The 15622-nt window shown below is 42.3% G+C and overlaps 1 protein-coding gene across 9 annotated transcripts in view; it reads left to right on the top strand.

Moving 5' to 3' along the window:
• The window catches only part of USP24 (ubiquitin specific peptidase 24), a 108600-nt gene that overhangs the window by 13218 nt on the left and 79760 nt on the right, over positions 1–15622 (top strand). For all 9 annotated transcript variants that reach the window (XR_010589606.1, XR_010589604.1, XR_010589601.1 and 6 more), the window contains exons 2-5: positions 10026–10191; positions 11266–11333; positions 13245–13388; positions 14267–14389. Coding sequence is in view for 3 of the 9 variants with exons in the window: in XM_024104934.3 (XP_023960702.1) it covers positions 10026–10191; positions 11266–11333; positions 13245–13388; positions 14267–14389 (501 nt within the window). In the remaining 6 variants the exon portion in view is untranslated. The remainder of the gene's footprint in view (positions 1–10025; positions 10192–11265; positions 11334–13244; positions 13389–14266; positions 14390–15622) is intronic.

Here is a 15622-nt window from a genome sequence, read left to right as displayed (position 1 = left end):
GGCACTGTGCTGGACTCGTTGAACATCTAATCAGCTGGGCTGGGGAACACTGAATGTTAACGTCACACCATTACCCTGGAAACCAGGAATTACAGTTCCAGCAGTACTCTTATAAAATTTTAATTAAATAAGTTTAATTTCTAGACTGGCTTTGGGCTAAGAGGATTTCTTCTTGGAAGTGTGGATAGCATTCCTGTATCCAATCTTATACAGTACACTGGTTTTGTTTTTGTAGCTTGCAGTTTTGAGTGAAGGAAATAGGTTCATCTTTTTAGATTTTCCATCGGGCCTCATTATTAATAGTTATTAGGGATTGTAACAAAGAAGGTTAAGCCCACTGATAGATCCATGGTAACATTACTGTTAGTCTAAAGTAGGCTCAAGCCTACATCTTGCTCTGTGTGTGTACACAGAGTTAGAGGTTTGATAGGAGCATATTTAAATTCACCTGTAAAAAGAATCCCAGTTAGCTTCAGCTAGGTGGAGCTAACCCTAAGACTTCTCTCTTGTGAAAAGCAATCCTCCCATACAAGAGCTACTAAATGTGAATTGCTTCCCATGCTATGCTGCAAACTACATTTACATTTGTGTGAAATAGCACAAATTTGAGCTAAAGGAGTTGACTGTCTGTAGAAATTAGGTAAATCATCCAAATGCTTAAGCAGTCTAGGACTTTTTTGGTATCACTTTGGTAGCAGAACAGCAATAAAGTAGAACCTTCCTGAGTTTGCTAATCAGTGCACTTCATAATTTTCACACATGAAGCGGTCTCCCTCCTTTACCAAGATTTAATAGCAAAGTGCTGTAGTGACTTCTGTCTTGCTAAAACTTAATTATTCTAACCATATATATGCAGAACACTTATCTAAATATTATGAAGTATTATCAATAATTAAAGGTAGTCTGCACTCTCAAAATAAATGAACACCACATTTATAGTACATTTTGCCATGTACCATACTTACTAACTGGTAAAATTCTGTAAATCACAATGGGTTTCTGTCACTAATGAAGTTCTGCAAAGTTTAGTTTTGATTCTCTTAAAATTAGAAATGGACGCCAAGTTTGCTGTGAGCAGTATGGATTAGGTGAATTTAGGGTAATGATGGGAGTCAAAAAATCTTTGGTTCTGTTCCCAGATCTGCACTTGTGTGACTTTGGGGAAATCACTTAACTGCTGTGCTGATGTTCACCACTTTATAAAATGAATAGAAGACTAACATTACATCTCACTTTATAAGGTAGACCAAGTGTTTTGAGATATTTGGTTGAAATCACTGTATAACATGCAAAGAAGTGACTCTGGGTAGCTTTCAGTAGCTGCCATAATAGATCCTAGACACAGAGTCCATCTTCCTCTTTAAAGATGGATTTGTAAAGCTTTTTTAAAACATTGAGATCCCAGACAGACTGCAGAATATACATGCTGTCTTAAATATGAAAATTCCTCTGGACAGCTAACTAGAAGAGGAACTGGAACTGTCATGTCTCAATTTCAGGATTCATTTCTCTCTCCTAGGTTGAGAGACATCAAACATTACAGATCAGAGAGCAGAGATAAATGCTCCCTGTTTTTATGAGTATCTGATATAGTGCTTTCATCCTGCTTTCATCTCAGCATCTTGAAGCATTTTGCAAATACTCATGAATCATGCCTCAACACACTGGGGTAGAGAAATACCATTATTGCCATTTTGTAGCTGAGGAAACTGAAGCACCAGGAAGCTGTGACTTAGCCATTGTCACTGAGCCATGCCTATGGAAGAGCTGGAAGCAGGTTCCATATTTCTTGGCTTCTCATCCTTGCTGCTTAAGCACTAGGGCTGTTATTCCAAACATGTTACTTACTGATCTTCAGTGTGAGTTGTGTTTACATATAGGCACAGATTGAAATCACCGGAGAAGTCTCTGAAACAACAAATTGAGGCATTTAGATCTGTTTTCTTGGCCGTGAGACATTCCCTTCATATTGTAAAAACTACAGATTTATTAGCGGGGACTAGTGAGACTTTTAGATTGACCTCTAGTATTCATCCCAGATCCTGAAAGGTTCTGGCCCCCCATTGCTTATTGAAAGAAATATGACTCCATATCTGTTTCTATTTTATGAACTTCATTAAAAGTCTTAAAGTAAAATTAAGAAAACATCACCAGAATTAAGTTGCTATTAATACTAAATTACACCAAGAATAAAATACTTTAACTGTTAAATCAGAATTAAATTAACAAATCAAATCTTAATTTAAATCTTAGTATTGGATAACTGTTAAATTATCCATTTAATGCCAAAAATATTTAATACTTTTAAATTCTAACAGGGAGTTGAGGAAGGTGGCTGTCTGTTTGATTATAAATCATAACTAGAGAATTTTGCCAAAGTCAATTAAATCTGCAATTGGCCTCAGTAAATAGTGTAATACTGAAACATGCATGCATAGTGCATTTCTGCAGGATACTGGCTCTCGCATCTGCTATTAAACCCTCATTTTCAAGAGCACTACACTAATTTTTTTTTAAAGTTGAATAATAAACCATTTGAATTAGTATCCACGGATGATATTAACAAGAAGCAATCATGCATTTCTAGGGGAGTTACTACCCATTTCAGGTTGGATATCTTCTTGTGGCAGGGTTTTAGCAGAAGAAAAACTCAGCTAGATTTTCTCCAGTCAAAGGAGCATGACAAGGGATGCTTTCCCTTTCCCAAAATGATGGCTTAAGTTATCAACCTTCTAACCACCGATCATCACCATTTCCTTGTATAAATGGCATTCCTTTCCCCTATACTTTAGTGCAGGTAAGTGGCTGAACCCCTCAGGAATACAGCAGATTGTTGGTGGAATTGTATTTAACATCTCCTCTCTCATTTCCTCAGTGGTACTGACTTAAGTGATCACCTTCTGTTGTACAGTTTTTAATCTCTTAGGGGAAGGAAGCATAAAAGGTCAGTACTGCTGAAAGATAATAGTGACACACACACAATGGACAGCTGAAGTCCTTTAACATGTTCAGTGTTGGTAGTAGCAGTTGAGCATCCATGCCAGTTTAAGAATAAGGACTGGTCTACACCTGAAACTTAGGTCGACCTAGCTAAATCGCTCGGGGTGTGAAAAATTCACACACACACACACACACACACACACACACACACACACACACACACACACACACACACACACACACACACACACACACACACACACACACCCCTCCAAATGACATAGTTAAGCTGACCTAAGCCCCAAAATAGACGCTTCTAGATCGACAGAAGAATTTTTCCATTGACCTAGATACCACCTCTTGGGAGAGTAGATTTACTACAGTGACGGAAAAACCCCTTTCATTGCTGTAGCAAGTGTCTGCAGTTATGCTGCTGTAGTGTAGACATACTGTTAGCCTCTCCTAAAACTGCCAACAAGATGCAAACTTATGCCAGTAGTGGATTTGTTTTTTTTAAAAAATGATGCTTATCCACTAAGAAATGGACTGAGTCCACAACTCACTTCACATAAACCAGTCACTAAAAGGTTGTTTTCAATCACTACAAGCCTGGGTAGGAGTCAGATTGGTGACCTAGGTGTCAGTGGCACATGAGTGCAGAACCTATCTGAGTTATTTTTCTTTTTTACTGGACTAATAATTCTCCTATCTTGTACTAGAAAAAGATGACTTGTTTTAATAAATGTACAATCTTTTTTCTGGTCTACATGAAATGAGTTGTGATTTCAGTCCCTATCCTAGTAGATAGGTGGCTGTGGTAGCACCCCGCTAGCAGTGTTTGAAGAGGCCAAATCTTAAACTGGGGTGGAGGTTCAACTGTACTACTTACATTGTATGTTTTAGGGCAGTGACTCTCAACCTTTCTAGACTACTGCAGGTCTACCTTGCGGGTGTCTGATTTGTCTTGCGTACCCCAAGTTTTACCTTACTTAAAAACTACTTGTTTACACAATCAGATATAAAAATACAACAGTGACACAGCACACTATTGCTGAAAAATTGCTTACTTTCTCATTTTTACCATATCACCTTGATCAATCGGTCCTTCAGCCCTCATATAGATTGCACTGATCACAATACGCCTTCCATTCTTCTCATATCCTGGCCTTCCTTTTTCATGTGCGGCCATGTCTTTTCACGATAAAATCTTCCCATCTCTTTGGAGGTCGGCCAAGTGGTCGTTTCACTTCCCGTGGGTACCACTCGGCGACAGCTGCAGTCCATCGATAGTGAGCCTCGCTCTATGCGCGGCCCATCGCATTTTACTATGCATGCTCTCAGCAACAACGTCCTGCACTCCACTCTACTGTCTGATCACTTCATTGGGGATTCAGCCGCGGATTGAAATTCCCAGAATTCTTCTTTCCATCGCCCTCTCTGTGACAGAAAGTTACTGCTCCTCTGTCTTTGTCAGCGCCCATGTTTCGCTGCCGTACAACATTGTTGGCAGTACTGTTGAGCTGAAGAGGCTGGCGCGTGTTGCGTTATTGATTTTTCCTGCTTTCTTTCTTTGCGAGAGTTCACCTTTCTGATTGTGGCGCATGTTAATTTGTTGGCCCAAATAGATCTATTGCTCAACTTCTTCTATTCTCCCTTGATGATTATTTGGGCTTTTGGCAAGGTATCAGACCACATAAATTTCGTTTTGGAGCCGTTAATTTTCAGTTCGACTTGGCTGCTTTTTGTGTTGAGTTCTCGCAGAATTTTCTGTAGCTTAATATCGTCCGTGAATCTGAGATGGTTTAACTTCTCTCCATTGATGTTGATTCCACCCTTCCAATTCTTCCACCTCATTACCATTTCAAGGCAGGTTGTGAAGAGTTTGTGAAACCATGTCTCCTTGTTTCACACCTTTCTTAACTGGGATGCGAAGGGGAACATCAAATCAAGTTATATTTGTAGTGCAGTCACAATTTGCTTCCTTTACTGGTTTGATATAGTTTGTGTCGATGCCCTGCTCTGCAAGAGTTGTCAACACTGCATTGATCTCTATGCTGTTGAATGCTTTTTTTTATAGTCACAAATTCCCTTTATGTATTGCCTTTGTTATTCCCTTGAATGTTCCAATAGCTGGTTTATAGTGGAAAATATGGTCCATTGTGCTGAAATTCCTTCAAAAGCCTGCCTGCTCTCTCGGCTGATGCTCATTCAGACTCTTGTAGACATGTGAGAGCAGGGATATTAGACGATAGTTCTTTAGATCTTCATGATCGCCCTTCTTGTACAACAGAATGGTGTCGGACTCCTTCTAGCTAGATGGGATCTTCTGCATTTCCAAGTAATGGCTAAACCTCTGAGCAAGGGTTTCCCAGCGGTCTTGGCTTCCAGCTCTTATCATTTCGATTGTCAGTCCATCTTTACCTGAGGCTTTTCCTTCCTTCATTTGGTGAACTGCATGTCGAACTTCGCTGACAAGGACTGGGAGTACATGCTCGTTGGTCTGTTGAAATGTTGGTACTGGGACATTTATCTGAGACGTGAAGAGTTCGGTGTAGAAATCTTTGCAGACCGCTTCCATCACTGTACTGTCAATTACTGGTTTTCCGTCCCTGTTCTTCAGCGCCATTATTGTACCATATAATTATAAAATCAATTAGACTATAAATATTGTACTTGCATTTCAATGTACAGTACAGGGATGGCCAAACTTACTGACCCTTTGGGCCGCGCATGACAATCTTCAGAAGTTCAAGAGCCAGGACGCACCTGCAGCCCCGAAACCCGCCCACTTCCCCGCCCCACTGCCAGAGGTGACGCATGGGGGGAGGCACATAAGGTCATGGTTCTTCCTCCCCCCCCGCCCCAATTTTTGCCAGGATTTGCTGGCTCTGCTCAGTCACATGGTGCTGCCAGGACCCCTCTCTGCACAGCAGCTGCTAGGAGCTGTGGCCATGGGAAGAGAGCGGCAAACAGCTGGGAGCTGCAGAGAGAGCTGCTGCCTCTTCCCATGGAGCTAAAGCAGTGGCCCCTCCCTGCAGCTCCCAGCTGTTTGCTGCTACCTCCACGCAGAACGAACACCTGGAAGTTGCAGGGAGGGGCTGCTGAAGGTAAGGGGTGTGTGTGTGTGACACAAGCTATTGGGGGCGGGGGGGCAAACCTTTAAATTTTGCCCCTCACTATCAGTAGGCACCAGTTGTCTCTGGAAGAAGCTCCTAGAGCCACCACCCCACCACAGGGCAGAAGCCTGAGCTTGGCAGAGAATGGGGGGAGGCGTCGGGGGCTCCATGAGCCACACTTTAACTGTAAAAGAACCGCATGCGGCTCACAAGCCACAGTTAGGCTACCCTGGTATGGTATATAGAGAGGTATAATCAAGTCATTGTCTGTATGAAATTTTAGTCTGTACTGACTTCACTAGTGCTTTTTATGTAGCCTGTTGTAAAACAAGACCAATATCTAGATGAGTTGATGTACCCCCTGGAAGACTTCTGCGTACCCCCAGTTTAGAACCACTGTTTTAGAGCACTCGTGTTGTCAGTTTTGTCTCCAATATCTTTCAGCAATAATAAATTCATTAATGGTATGTCTACACTGGAGCTAGAAGGTGTGTGATATCTCTGGCTTGAGTAGACATATTCATGATATGAACTAACACACTAAAAAGGCAGGGTAGCTGCCGTGGGATGGGCTAGCTTCCCCGAGTACGTTCTTAGGGTCTCCGATGGGATTGTGTTCAGGGTGATTAACCTGTCCTACCACTCGTGCCACTGCAGCTACGTTCTGTTTTAAGCACACTAGTTCTATTAGAGCTAGTATGGGTATGTCTGCTTGAACTGAAAGTTACACCTTCCAGCTCCATACGTACCCTAGGCTTTCAAACGCCTTTTACTAAAAAACTTACTAATCCTCCTATTTCCCCCCCCCCCCCCAAAATAAAATAATTTCAGACATAAATTACATAGGAATGTATTTACCACATCAGATCAGGCTGTTTCAACAGCAGCGGCCAATACCTGATGCTTCAAAGGAAATACAAAATTCTGTAGTTGCTTGCCAACTATATAGTGTTTTTCTCAAAGTTGGATGTGGGGGAAACTGCTTCCTGTCTGCTGACAAGCTTATGCCCTGAAGCTTTGGACTTAATTACTCTTTTGGACTGTGCAGCTACAAATATTAATGGTCATGATATCCAGCCTTGTTGTGTTTTACTTCAGCCACTGTATCCCAGTGACACCTGTAATAGTGAATGCCATGGGTTTTTCTGATTTTTTTTTAAACTTACTGCTCTTGAATAACTGTTAGAATTTTTTAAAATAAACTGGTCAAAACCTCCATATAGGGGATGCAGTGAGAACTAGGAGCTCCATTATTTGCTCAAACAGACTACTGAATTCTTTACCACTTTCTCATGGATTCAGTTTTCTTTTGACTTTCTTTATTTTTTGTTCATTTCACTTCCCTGACTCCGTTTTTGTTTTGTTTTGGTTTGGTTTTACCCTTAAATATGCTTTGTCCTTGTCCTTCCTCCCCACATTACTCCTGAGGGAATTCTGCACCAAAAATATAAAAATTCTGCACACAATATTTTAAAATTCTGCAAATTTTCTTTATCAATAAATAAATGTGGAGGCTCCAACACTGCAGTGGGGAGCACTCTGCAGCCCCTTGCCCTGGGTCAGGGACTCGGCGGTGAAACTGCACCCACCCCAACAAAGCACAAGGGCTGGGCCTGCCCCAGAAACACCCTGGGGCCCTGCCATTCTGTGTCAGGCACACCAGTTGTGGGCAGGCAGGTTCAGCACAGCAGAATCCAAGTGTAGAAGGACTTAATGTGGGGAGATCCAGGTGTGGGATAAGAGGGCTCTGTGTGGGGTAATCTGGGTGCGGGCAGCTCATGAGAGGGATCTGAATGCACAGGGGTTCACTGGGGCTTTCTGAGTGCAGGGGCAATGGAACTCTGCAGGGGGTCCAGGTGAGGGTGGTTGGGCCTCAGCAGGAGGGGTCTCAGCGTGTTGTAATGGGGTTTGGTTGGGGGGTATGTGTGTGGAGAGCTCAGTGTGGGGGTCTAGGTGCTGGGACTGTGGGGGGCTCATTGAGGTGGTGCAGGGGGAGGGCTCGTTTGGGGGAGTTCGAAGGGCCTGCTTATTGGGGGAGCCCCAGCTGCTGCTGCCGCCGCTGCCGTCAAGGGAACACCGCATGCTGGGCTCCCGCTTCCCCTGTCCCTTTCTCTTCCCCATCCCATCCCCCTTCCCACCATCTCCTGCCCCTATCTCCTGCCCTCACTCCCACATTCCTGCCCTATACCACCCTCCTTTCTTCCCTACTGCCTCTTCCCCATCCCATTCACCTTCCCCTGTTTCCACCACCTTGTCCAGCCCCACTGCAGGCACTCATTCCTGTACAGAAGACAGGATGGCTAGCACATAGAAGGGGAGCACGACCAGTACTAGGACCCATGAGGCAGTGTCCGAGCGGCACCCTCCTTCAGCTGGGCAGCTCTGTGCTCCAAGAAATGAGGGGCAGTAGCACGTGACCCTGCGTGCCCCCCATGACTAGCCTTTGGGAGGGCAGTGCCCCTCCAAACTAAGCCCATGGGTGTTCCCAGGTCCCCCGCCCCCAGATGGCTTCCCTTTGCTTCCCTGTCATTTTCTGTGGGGAAGCAAAGAAATCTGCGGGGGGACATGAATTCTCTGTGTGTGCCATGGTGCAGAATTCCCCCGGGAGTATCACGTGTTCCTTGCTTTTCTCCTGAGTGCAATCCTGTTGCTGTTACTGCACTTTTTTGTTTTCATTTATTTCCAACTGGTGCAGGACCCGATTCAAACATTCTGTCCTTTCTCCTGTTAAAGTTCTGCCTCCTGTTTTAGTGTCAGAGGGAAAATTCCTCTTTGTGAACCCCACTATCTCACCGCACACTGGGTGATCAGCATTTGAAACAGAAGAAATGGTAGCTTGTTTCCCAGGCCATTATTTTATCTGGCATCACAGTTTTACCTCACGTGGCACTTCACAAAGAATGTTGGGCTAATTGTGTGTGTTCTCTCTGTATGCAGGAATAATTGCAATTCAGTGGCATTTACAAGGAAATGGGTAAAGTTGATCTGAGCTGCAGATTGCTTCTTGTCCTGTGTGGGAGGGGGATGGGAAAATACAGCACAGCTTTTTTTTTTTTTTTGTGTGTGTGACTCATTTTGACTGTAAAAAAGGGACGGTTGTGATTGAGATTTGAGGTTTTTTGATAAATCACTACTTTACGTACAGCGTATTAGACATATTTTACTCTGTCCTGTTTCTTAAAATGGGGAAATGATAGTGTCATACAGCTGAATTACCTCAAATGATACAGTATCTTGCAGATATCCTACAGTATCAGATGTTTCACAGTGAATATTTAGTAGAGAATTACTGAGATGAAATTGCAGAATTCTGACGTGAATAAGGTACTTCACACCATAAGCCTGAGTCACTTATTACCTTTAGTATGTAATATGTTCTGTGATAGTGTTTGAGTACAGAATGTTTGGTATTTAATTATTAGATATCAAATTATAAAAATACCAGGGGTGTGTGTTAGATATTATTTAAATACAGTATTGCTAACACCAGGTGCTCAAGAATCATGAGGCACGACTCCCAAAATTGAGATTGGCTTAAAAGCTTGAGACTTAAAAAGAAACCAGGCTTATTTTTAATTTGCCTTCTGGTTTTTGAACCTCTAGGGTTCATGTTTTCCATCTTTCCTTCACAACCAGGGCAGGTTTTTTTCAGCTAAGATTCTCCTGTCGCATGACTCCAGGAAAATTAATATCACAAGACTTAAGTTTAAATCATGAGTTGGCAAGCCTGGAAATAAGACATGTAAACACACAAATGTATAGCAGAAAGTACAATCCCTGTATCAATGGGTATTCAATTGAAACTTCATATTCTGCCCTCAAACATACTTGCAACTCCATTTGAAATCAGTGGGAGTTGTACATGCTAATGATAGGGCAGGATTTTGTCTTAAAGGAGTTGATGAGCTAAGTAATCACTAGGAACAGCTAAAAAAAAGCCTTCTTCATTTGCCCCCTTCTCATTCACAGAAAAACGATGAAAATGGGAACTGTTCTGGAGAAGGTATTGAGTTTCCTACAACCAATTTGTACGAACTGGAGAGCAGAGTCTTAACAGATCACTGGTCCATACCATATAAGCGAGAAGAGTCCCTGGGCAAGTGCCTAATTGCATCTACCTACCTAGCAAGACTTGGTAAGTTCTGTTTTTGACTTTTTTTTTTAATGGGTTCAGTGTGTATTTAGGAAGAGTACTTACAAATTCCGTGTAAAGGTGTATACAGAGGCTACGCTCTAGAAAACTGCAATTTTTATACTTACTAACTAGTGCCATACAAAAATATTGCACTCCTTCTAGAACAGTTAACAATCTGCTGTTGTGAGCTCATACTGGTTCTGCAGAGGGTTTAAATTTTGTCTTCATGTGTGCTTGATTGTAGAATAGAATAGGCATGCAGTTCTTTCGATGTTTTAAAGATTGTAAATAGTTTTGTATGTAAAATGGTTTCATTTTTAAAATTACCGTTGTTAAAGAGCTGTATTAATTTACTTGGGCATTTATTATTATTATTTATTAATGATGTTTGTGTCCAAGCGCACTCCATATTGAGCTGTAGAGTAGGTTATTTGGCCAGGCTGTCCTAGTGGAAATACTCTGCCGCCATATCATAGACTTGGGTTGATTCCTTTCTGGTCAACAAGTTGTCAGGGGCTGAGGATGCTGTGGCAGCAACATGCTCAACTCCTGAGGTTGAAGGTATACGTGAACTTGCTTTTCAGTATGCCCTCTGGCGAGCTAAAAGGAGGTTATGCTATGTTGTTGTGTTGGTGGAAGACATTTCAGGGTGTAAAAAAATTAGCTGAGTACTATAGGTTGTATGTGAGTTTGTTATGGTGGATGAGCAGCAGAAGAATGATTTGTGCAACTATCAAAACATAAACTGTGTTGTTGAAAGGAAAAACACCTATAGAGGTGAAGTTCTGTTAATGCCACGTAGTTGTACCCAATGCAATGTTTGGAAAATAAACTGCTCCTAATTTCTAAAAGGCTGGAGATCTAATTTCTTTGACCTCCAGTCCCTTTTGGTGGAAGACATATAGCATGATTAATGTCATCCCAGTAGGATGCTTATTGCTTTGCTCACACCTTATTTGTGAGCTCATCTTCTGTGACCTCAGTAGCAAGGCTTTGAGATCTAGAGCTCATGAGGCTGTAAGAAATCAGCCAGAGGTAATCATAAATTATATACCCTCTATCCTTTTTGAAAAGGTCTTTCTGATTCTGATGAGAATTGCAAAAGATTCATGGACAGATGTATGCCTGAAGCATTTAAAAAGGTAAGGGGGAGGAAAGTGCACAAATCCAACTTTTGTGTTTGGGAGTCCATTTCATGAAATGTTTGTTCTGGTCCATTCTGATGTGTGCCTCAGATATTATGGTGACTGGGGTCATATACATTTTTCAGTAGAATTGAACGCTTATGCCCCAATCCTGCATCTGTGCTGAGCTCCATTGAAATCAATGGGGTCCTTCTTATGGATGGATCCCTCCATCCGGAGTCCGTTGCAGGATCATGGCCTTAACTGGTGTATGTTGATACAGTGCTTTGAAGGTCTAAAGATCCATAAATATTAGGATGTATTATTTTTTAGTACTAATGATCATCTTCCCCTCTCATTCTTCCTTTGTAATCGTTCTATCCCCCAGATCTGAAAAGTTGGAGTCATCCGTGACTCCTTTTCTCTCTCCATTATCCTACACAGTTAGACCCCTAACTCCTGCCTCTTCTGCCTTTTACAGCGTAGCCAAAATTTGTCCCTTCCTTTCTGTGCTTTACTGCCAAAACTTTCTTCCATGCTTTGATTTCCTGCCTGTCCTACTGTGAACTCCTACGCTTTGGAGTTCTCAATATCCATCTTGCTTTCCTCCATCCTGTTCCATAATCTGTGGCCTAACTTTGTTCCTTGCCCATCACTCTGACTGTCATGCTGTCCCACTTAAAATTATCTTTGCTGGCTTTATGTCCCCTTCCACATCAGTCTCAAACTTTTGTCCTTCCTTTCAAAGCTATGAACAAATTCTGTCCTGCTTCTGTCTCAGCACTGGTTGATGGTGCACAGACTTTCTTACCCTTCTACCTAAAGTGCCATGCGCATCTATGGTCCCATATTCCAATGGTAAACAAGGGATAGACCTTTGAAACTAACTGGTATTTTAGGAGTTAAGAATAATTCTTATATATAATTTTCTAAATGTACATCAGTTATTAAGCCCTACAATTTCCAAGAAAAAATATATTTCAGGTAGAAGGATTTTAAGAAAATAAATTCATGTTCCAATTGGCTTGGGATTAATGTCTGTGCTTTTTAACCACTGGGTGATTTCTACCCACTTAGTTTTCATCCTGGATAGCTGGGGTGTATGTCAGGTGGAGGAGAGATGAAAGAGGGTAGCTGAAAGATTCTGTTTGTGGAGGTTAAAGTTTAAAGTCTGCTGCTGGGTTTCATTTACTCTAAAATACCATAAGTCACTTATGAAGCTTAATGCACTGTAGTTTCTGAAAATCTTAAAAAATAAATTAAATAGTCGGTGGGTTCTTTGAGGTTATAAAGCTTAGTAATTTGAATGCAAGCACTTCAAACACAGCTGGTAATGTTTACTTAATTGCTGTTTCTACCTTTTAAAAACCTAATGTAGTTTTCTTATCAGTTTGGCCTAACATGTTGGTTTAATGCTGCCTCCCAATCCATTAAAAATGTTCTTTAAACCTCCACCTCTTCAGTAGTGCACATTTTCCTTGGTTTCTAAGGAAAATTATATTCAAGTGATATAGTAAACCATGACTTCAAGCAAAGTAATGTGGCTGTGTGACAAGCTTATTGCAAGAATTAAAAATGGATTATCTAACATCCTGCAAACATGTTAAGAGTTACTCAAGCACTTAGAAATGAAGACAGTAAAGTGAATGGCCCTCCTCCATACAAAACTTTTCTGAGTTAATAGTGATTTCCAAGGGAAACAGTCAGTGTATTTTGATAATTACCTCTTAGTCTCTGCTATACCCTGTTTCTAATTAGTAAGTTTTAAAATGGTGAAATTATAAATATCACTGTTACTTTTCCTACCTTCCTGCTGTATAAAGATATCATATTTCTATTAGAGGAGTACTACCAAGTACTGTGAGGGGAAAAGTGTTACTCTGAAAATAATCAGTGCCAGAGATTGATGCATCTTTCTCATTTTGGTAGCTGCTGACATCGAGTGCTGTTCATAAATGGGGTACTGAAATCCATGAGGGAATCTACAACATGTTGATGCTGCTAGTAGATCTGGTCGCAGAGAGAGTGAAACAAGACCCAATTCCTGTTGGCCTTCTGGGTGTGCTTACAATGGTACTGTATTTCTATCTGTATGCAATCTCTTGTAATGGTAATATTTTACATCCATGGAGATATTTGACTCACTTTGAAGGAGAATAGAAGTTCTAGAAGGAATTAATATTCATTAGTTTTATTAATGTCCTTAAAATATGAAAGTCTCTAGAAATCTGTTCTTAAACATCATGGATGGTTTGTTTACAATCTTCAGGAGAGCCCTTGTGACTTCTAATATTTCTGTTGTTACTGTTTACCATTTAAAGCATGAACTCAAACTGTGGCCAAAATATTAAAAAGTGAGTAATGATTTTTTGCATGTCTGTTTTTGCGTGTTGAACTTGAGAGACCCGAAAGGGGCCTGACTTTTCAGATTGAGTGCTCAATGCTTTCTGAAAATCAGCCATCTTTAAGGTATTTCAGGTTTTTAGCATTCAAATCATTCGTCACTTTCTAAAATCTTCACTTGTATTCCTGTTCTAAAGAGGCTATCATTGCCAAAAGAATGACCATAGGTCTGGGAGGCAGGAACTCCTGTCTTCTAATCCCTCCTCTGACACTACTGTGGCCATGTGCAGATCACTTTAACCCCCTTTCAGTCTGTCCTTTTTCTGTAGAAGCAAATCAATAAGGGGATATCTACCTGCCTCAAGTTGGAGGATTGTTGGAGATTGTTTGTACGGTGTTCTGAAGTTTTAATACTGTATATGTTAAGTATTAAGTATCGTTAACATGAATTATCCATGCTGAGCTGTTAATTTCTCTTTCACTTGGAAAAATTAGCCATGCTCAAGAACTGTGTTCAACTACTGAAGTCAAATGTTAACAAGATCTGTCTTTGAGACTCACAAATAAGCCACGTTGTGGTTGTTTTTTGTTTTTTTGTTTGTTTCAAGGCCTTTAACCCTGACAATGAATACCATTTCAAGAATCGAATGAAGGTATGCCAGAGAAACTGGGCAGAAGTCTTTGGAGAAGGAAATCTGTATGCTGTCTCGCCCATATCTACTTTCCAGAAGGTGATCATACATATTTGTGTCTGTTTTATAGAACAGAAATGCTTTATAACCCTAGAGTATAAAAGGCTTATCCAATATATGTAAATGCTTATCCAAAATAAGCTGAAGTAAATCTTTAAAAAATATTGAGTGGCCTTTGAATACCAAATTTGGTTGCTGTTTAGAAGAGCATTCCCTTTTCATGATTGTAAGAATGTTCTACCATTGGGACTGGATCTGGGGATTGGTGCCCATTCCGCTCTAAATCTGCCATTATTACTACTAGTTCAGTAATAAACAAAAGACCATTTAACACAGTGGTCACCAACCGGTAGATCGCGATTGACTGGTCAATCCTGGAGCCTCTGACAGTCGGTCGCAATCTCCGGCGCTAAAAATCCAGTGGCGCAGCGGGGCTAAGACAGGCTCCCTGCCTGCCCTGGCCCGCGCCGCTCCCGGAAGCAGTCAGCATGCTCCTGTGGTCTGGGGGGAGGCAGGGGTCTCTATGCACTGTTCTTGCCTGCAAGCACTGCCCCTACAGCTCCCATTGGCCGCGAACGGGAAACTGCAGGCAATGGGAGTTGCGGGGGTGGTGCCTTCAGGGAGGGGTTGGGGGGGGGCGCGGTGCAGGGGCATGCTGGCCACTTCCGGGAGCGGCGTGGGCTGAGGCAGGTAGGGAGCCTGCCTTAGCCCCACAGTGCCGCCACCCGGGAGCTGCCCAAGGTAAGTGCTGTCTGGTGGGAGCCCACACCTCAGCCCTGAGCCCCCTCCTGGAGCCAGCACCCCATACCCCCTCCTGCACCCCAACACTCTGCCCCAGCCTGTAGTCCACTCCTGCACCCAAACTCTCTCCCAGAGCTTGCACCCCTCACCCCCTCCTGCACCCAAACCCACTGCCCCAGGCTCAGCCCGGAGCCCCTCCTACACTTAGAATCCCTTGGCCCCAGCCCAGACCCTGCACCCCCTGCCCCTGTCCTGTGAAAGTGAGTGAGGGTGTGGGAGAGTGAGTGATGGAGGGAGGGGAGATGGAGTGGTCAGCGTGGGGCCTTGTGGAAGGGGTGGGTTAGATCCAGGGTTGCACTTAAATTCAAAAAGTGATCTTGTGCGAATAAAGGTTGGAGACCACTGATCTAACATCTCTAGCTTTTGCTATATAAAATGACCTAGTTGCTCTAGTCCAGATCCTAATATACCAGTGTTCACATCGCAAAACCACTGTCTTAATTAACCCTCTTGTTAGCAGTCTCAGCAGAC

Source organism: Chrysemys picta, chromosome 8, assembly GCF_011386835.1.
Source record: "Chrysemys picta bellii isolate R12L10 chromosome 8, ASM1138683v2, whole genome shotgun sequence".
NCBI lineage: Eukaryota > Metazoa > Chordata > Testudines > Emydidae > Chrysemys > Chrysemys picta.
Note: the sequence above shows the minus strand (reverse complement) of the source record. Positions and strands in the feature narration are given on the sequence as shown.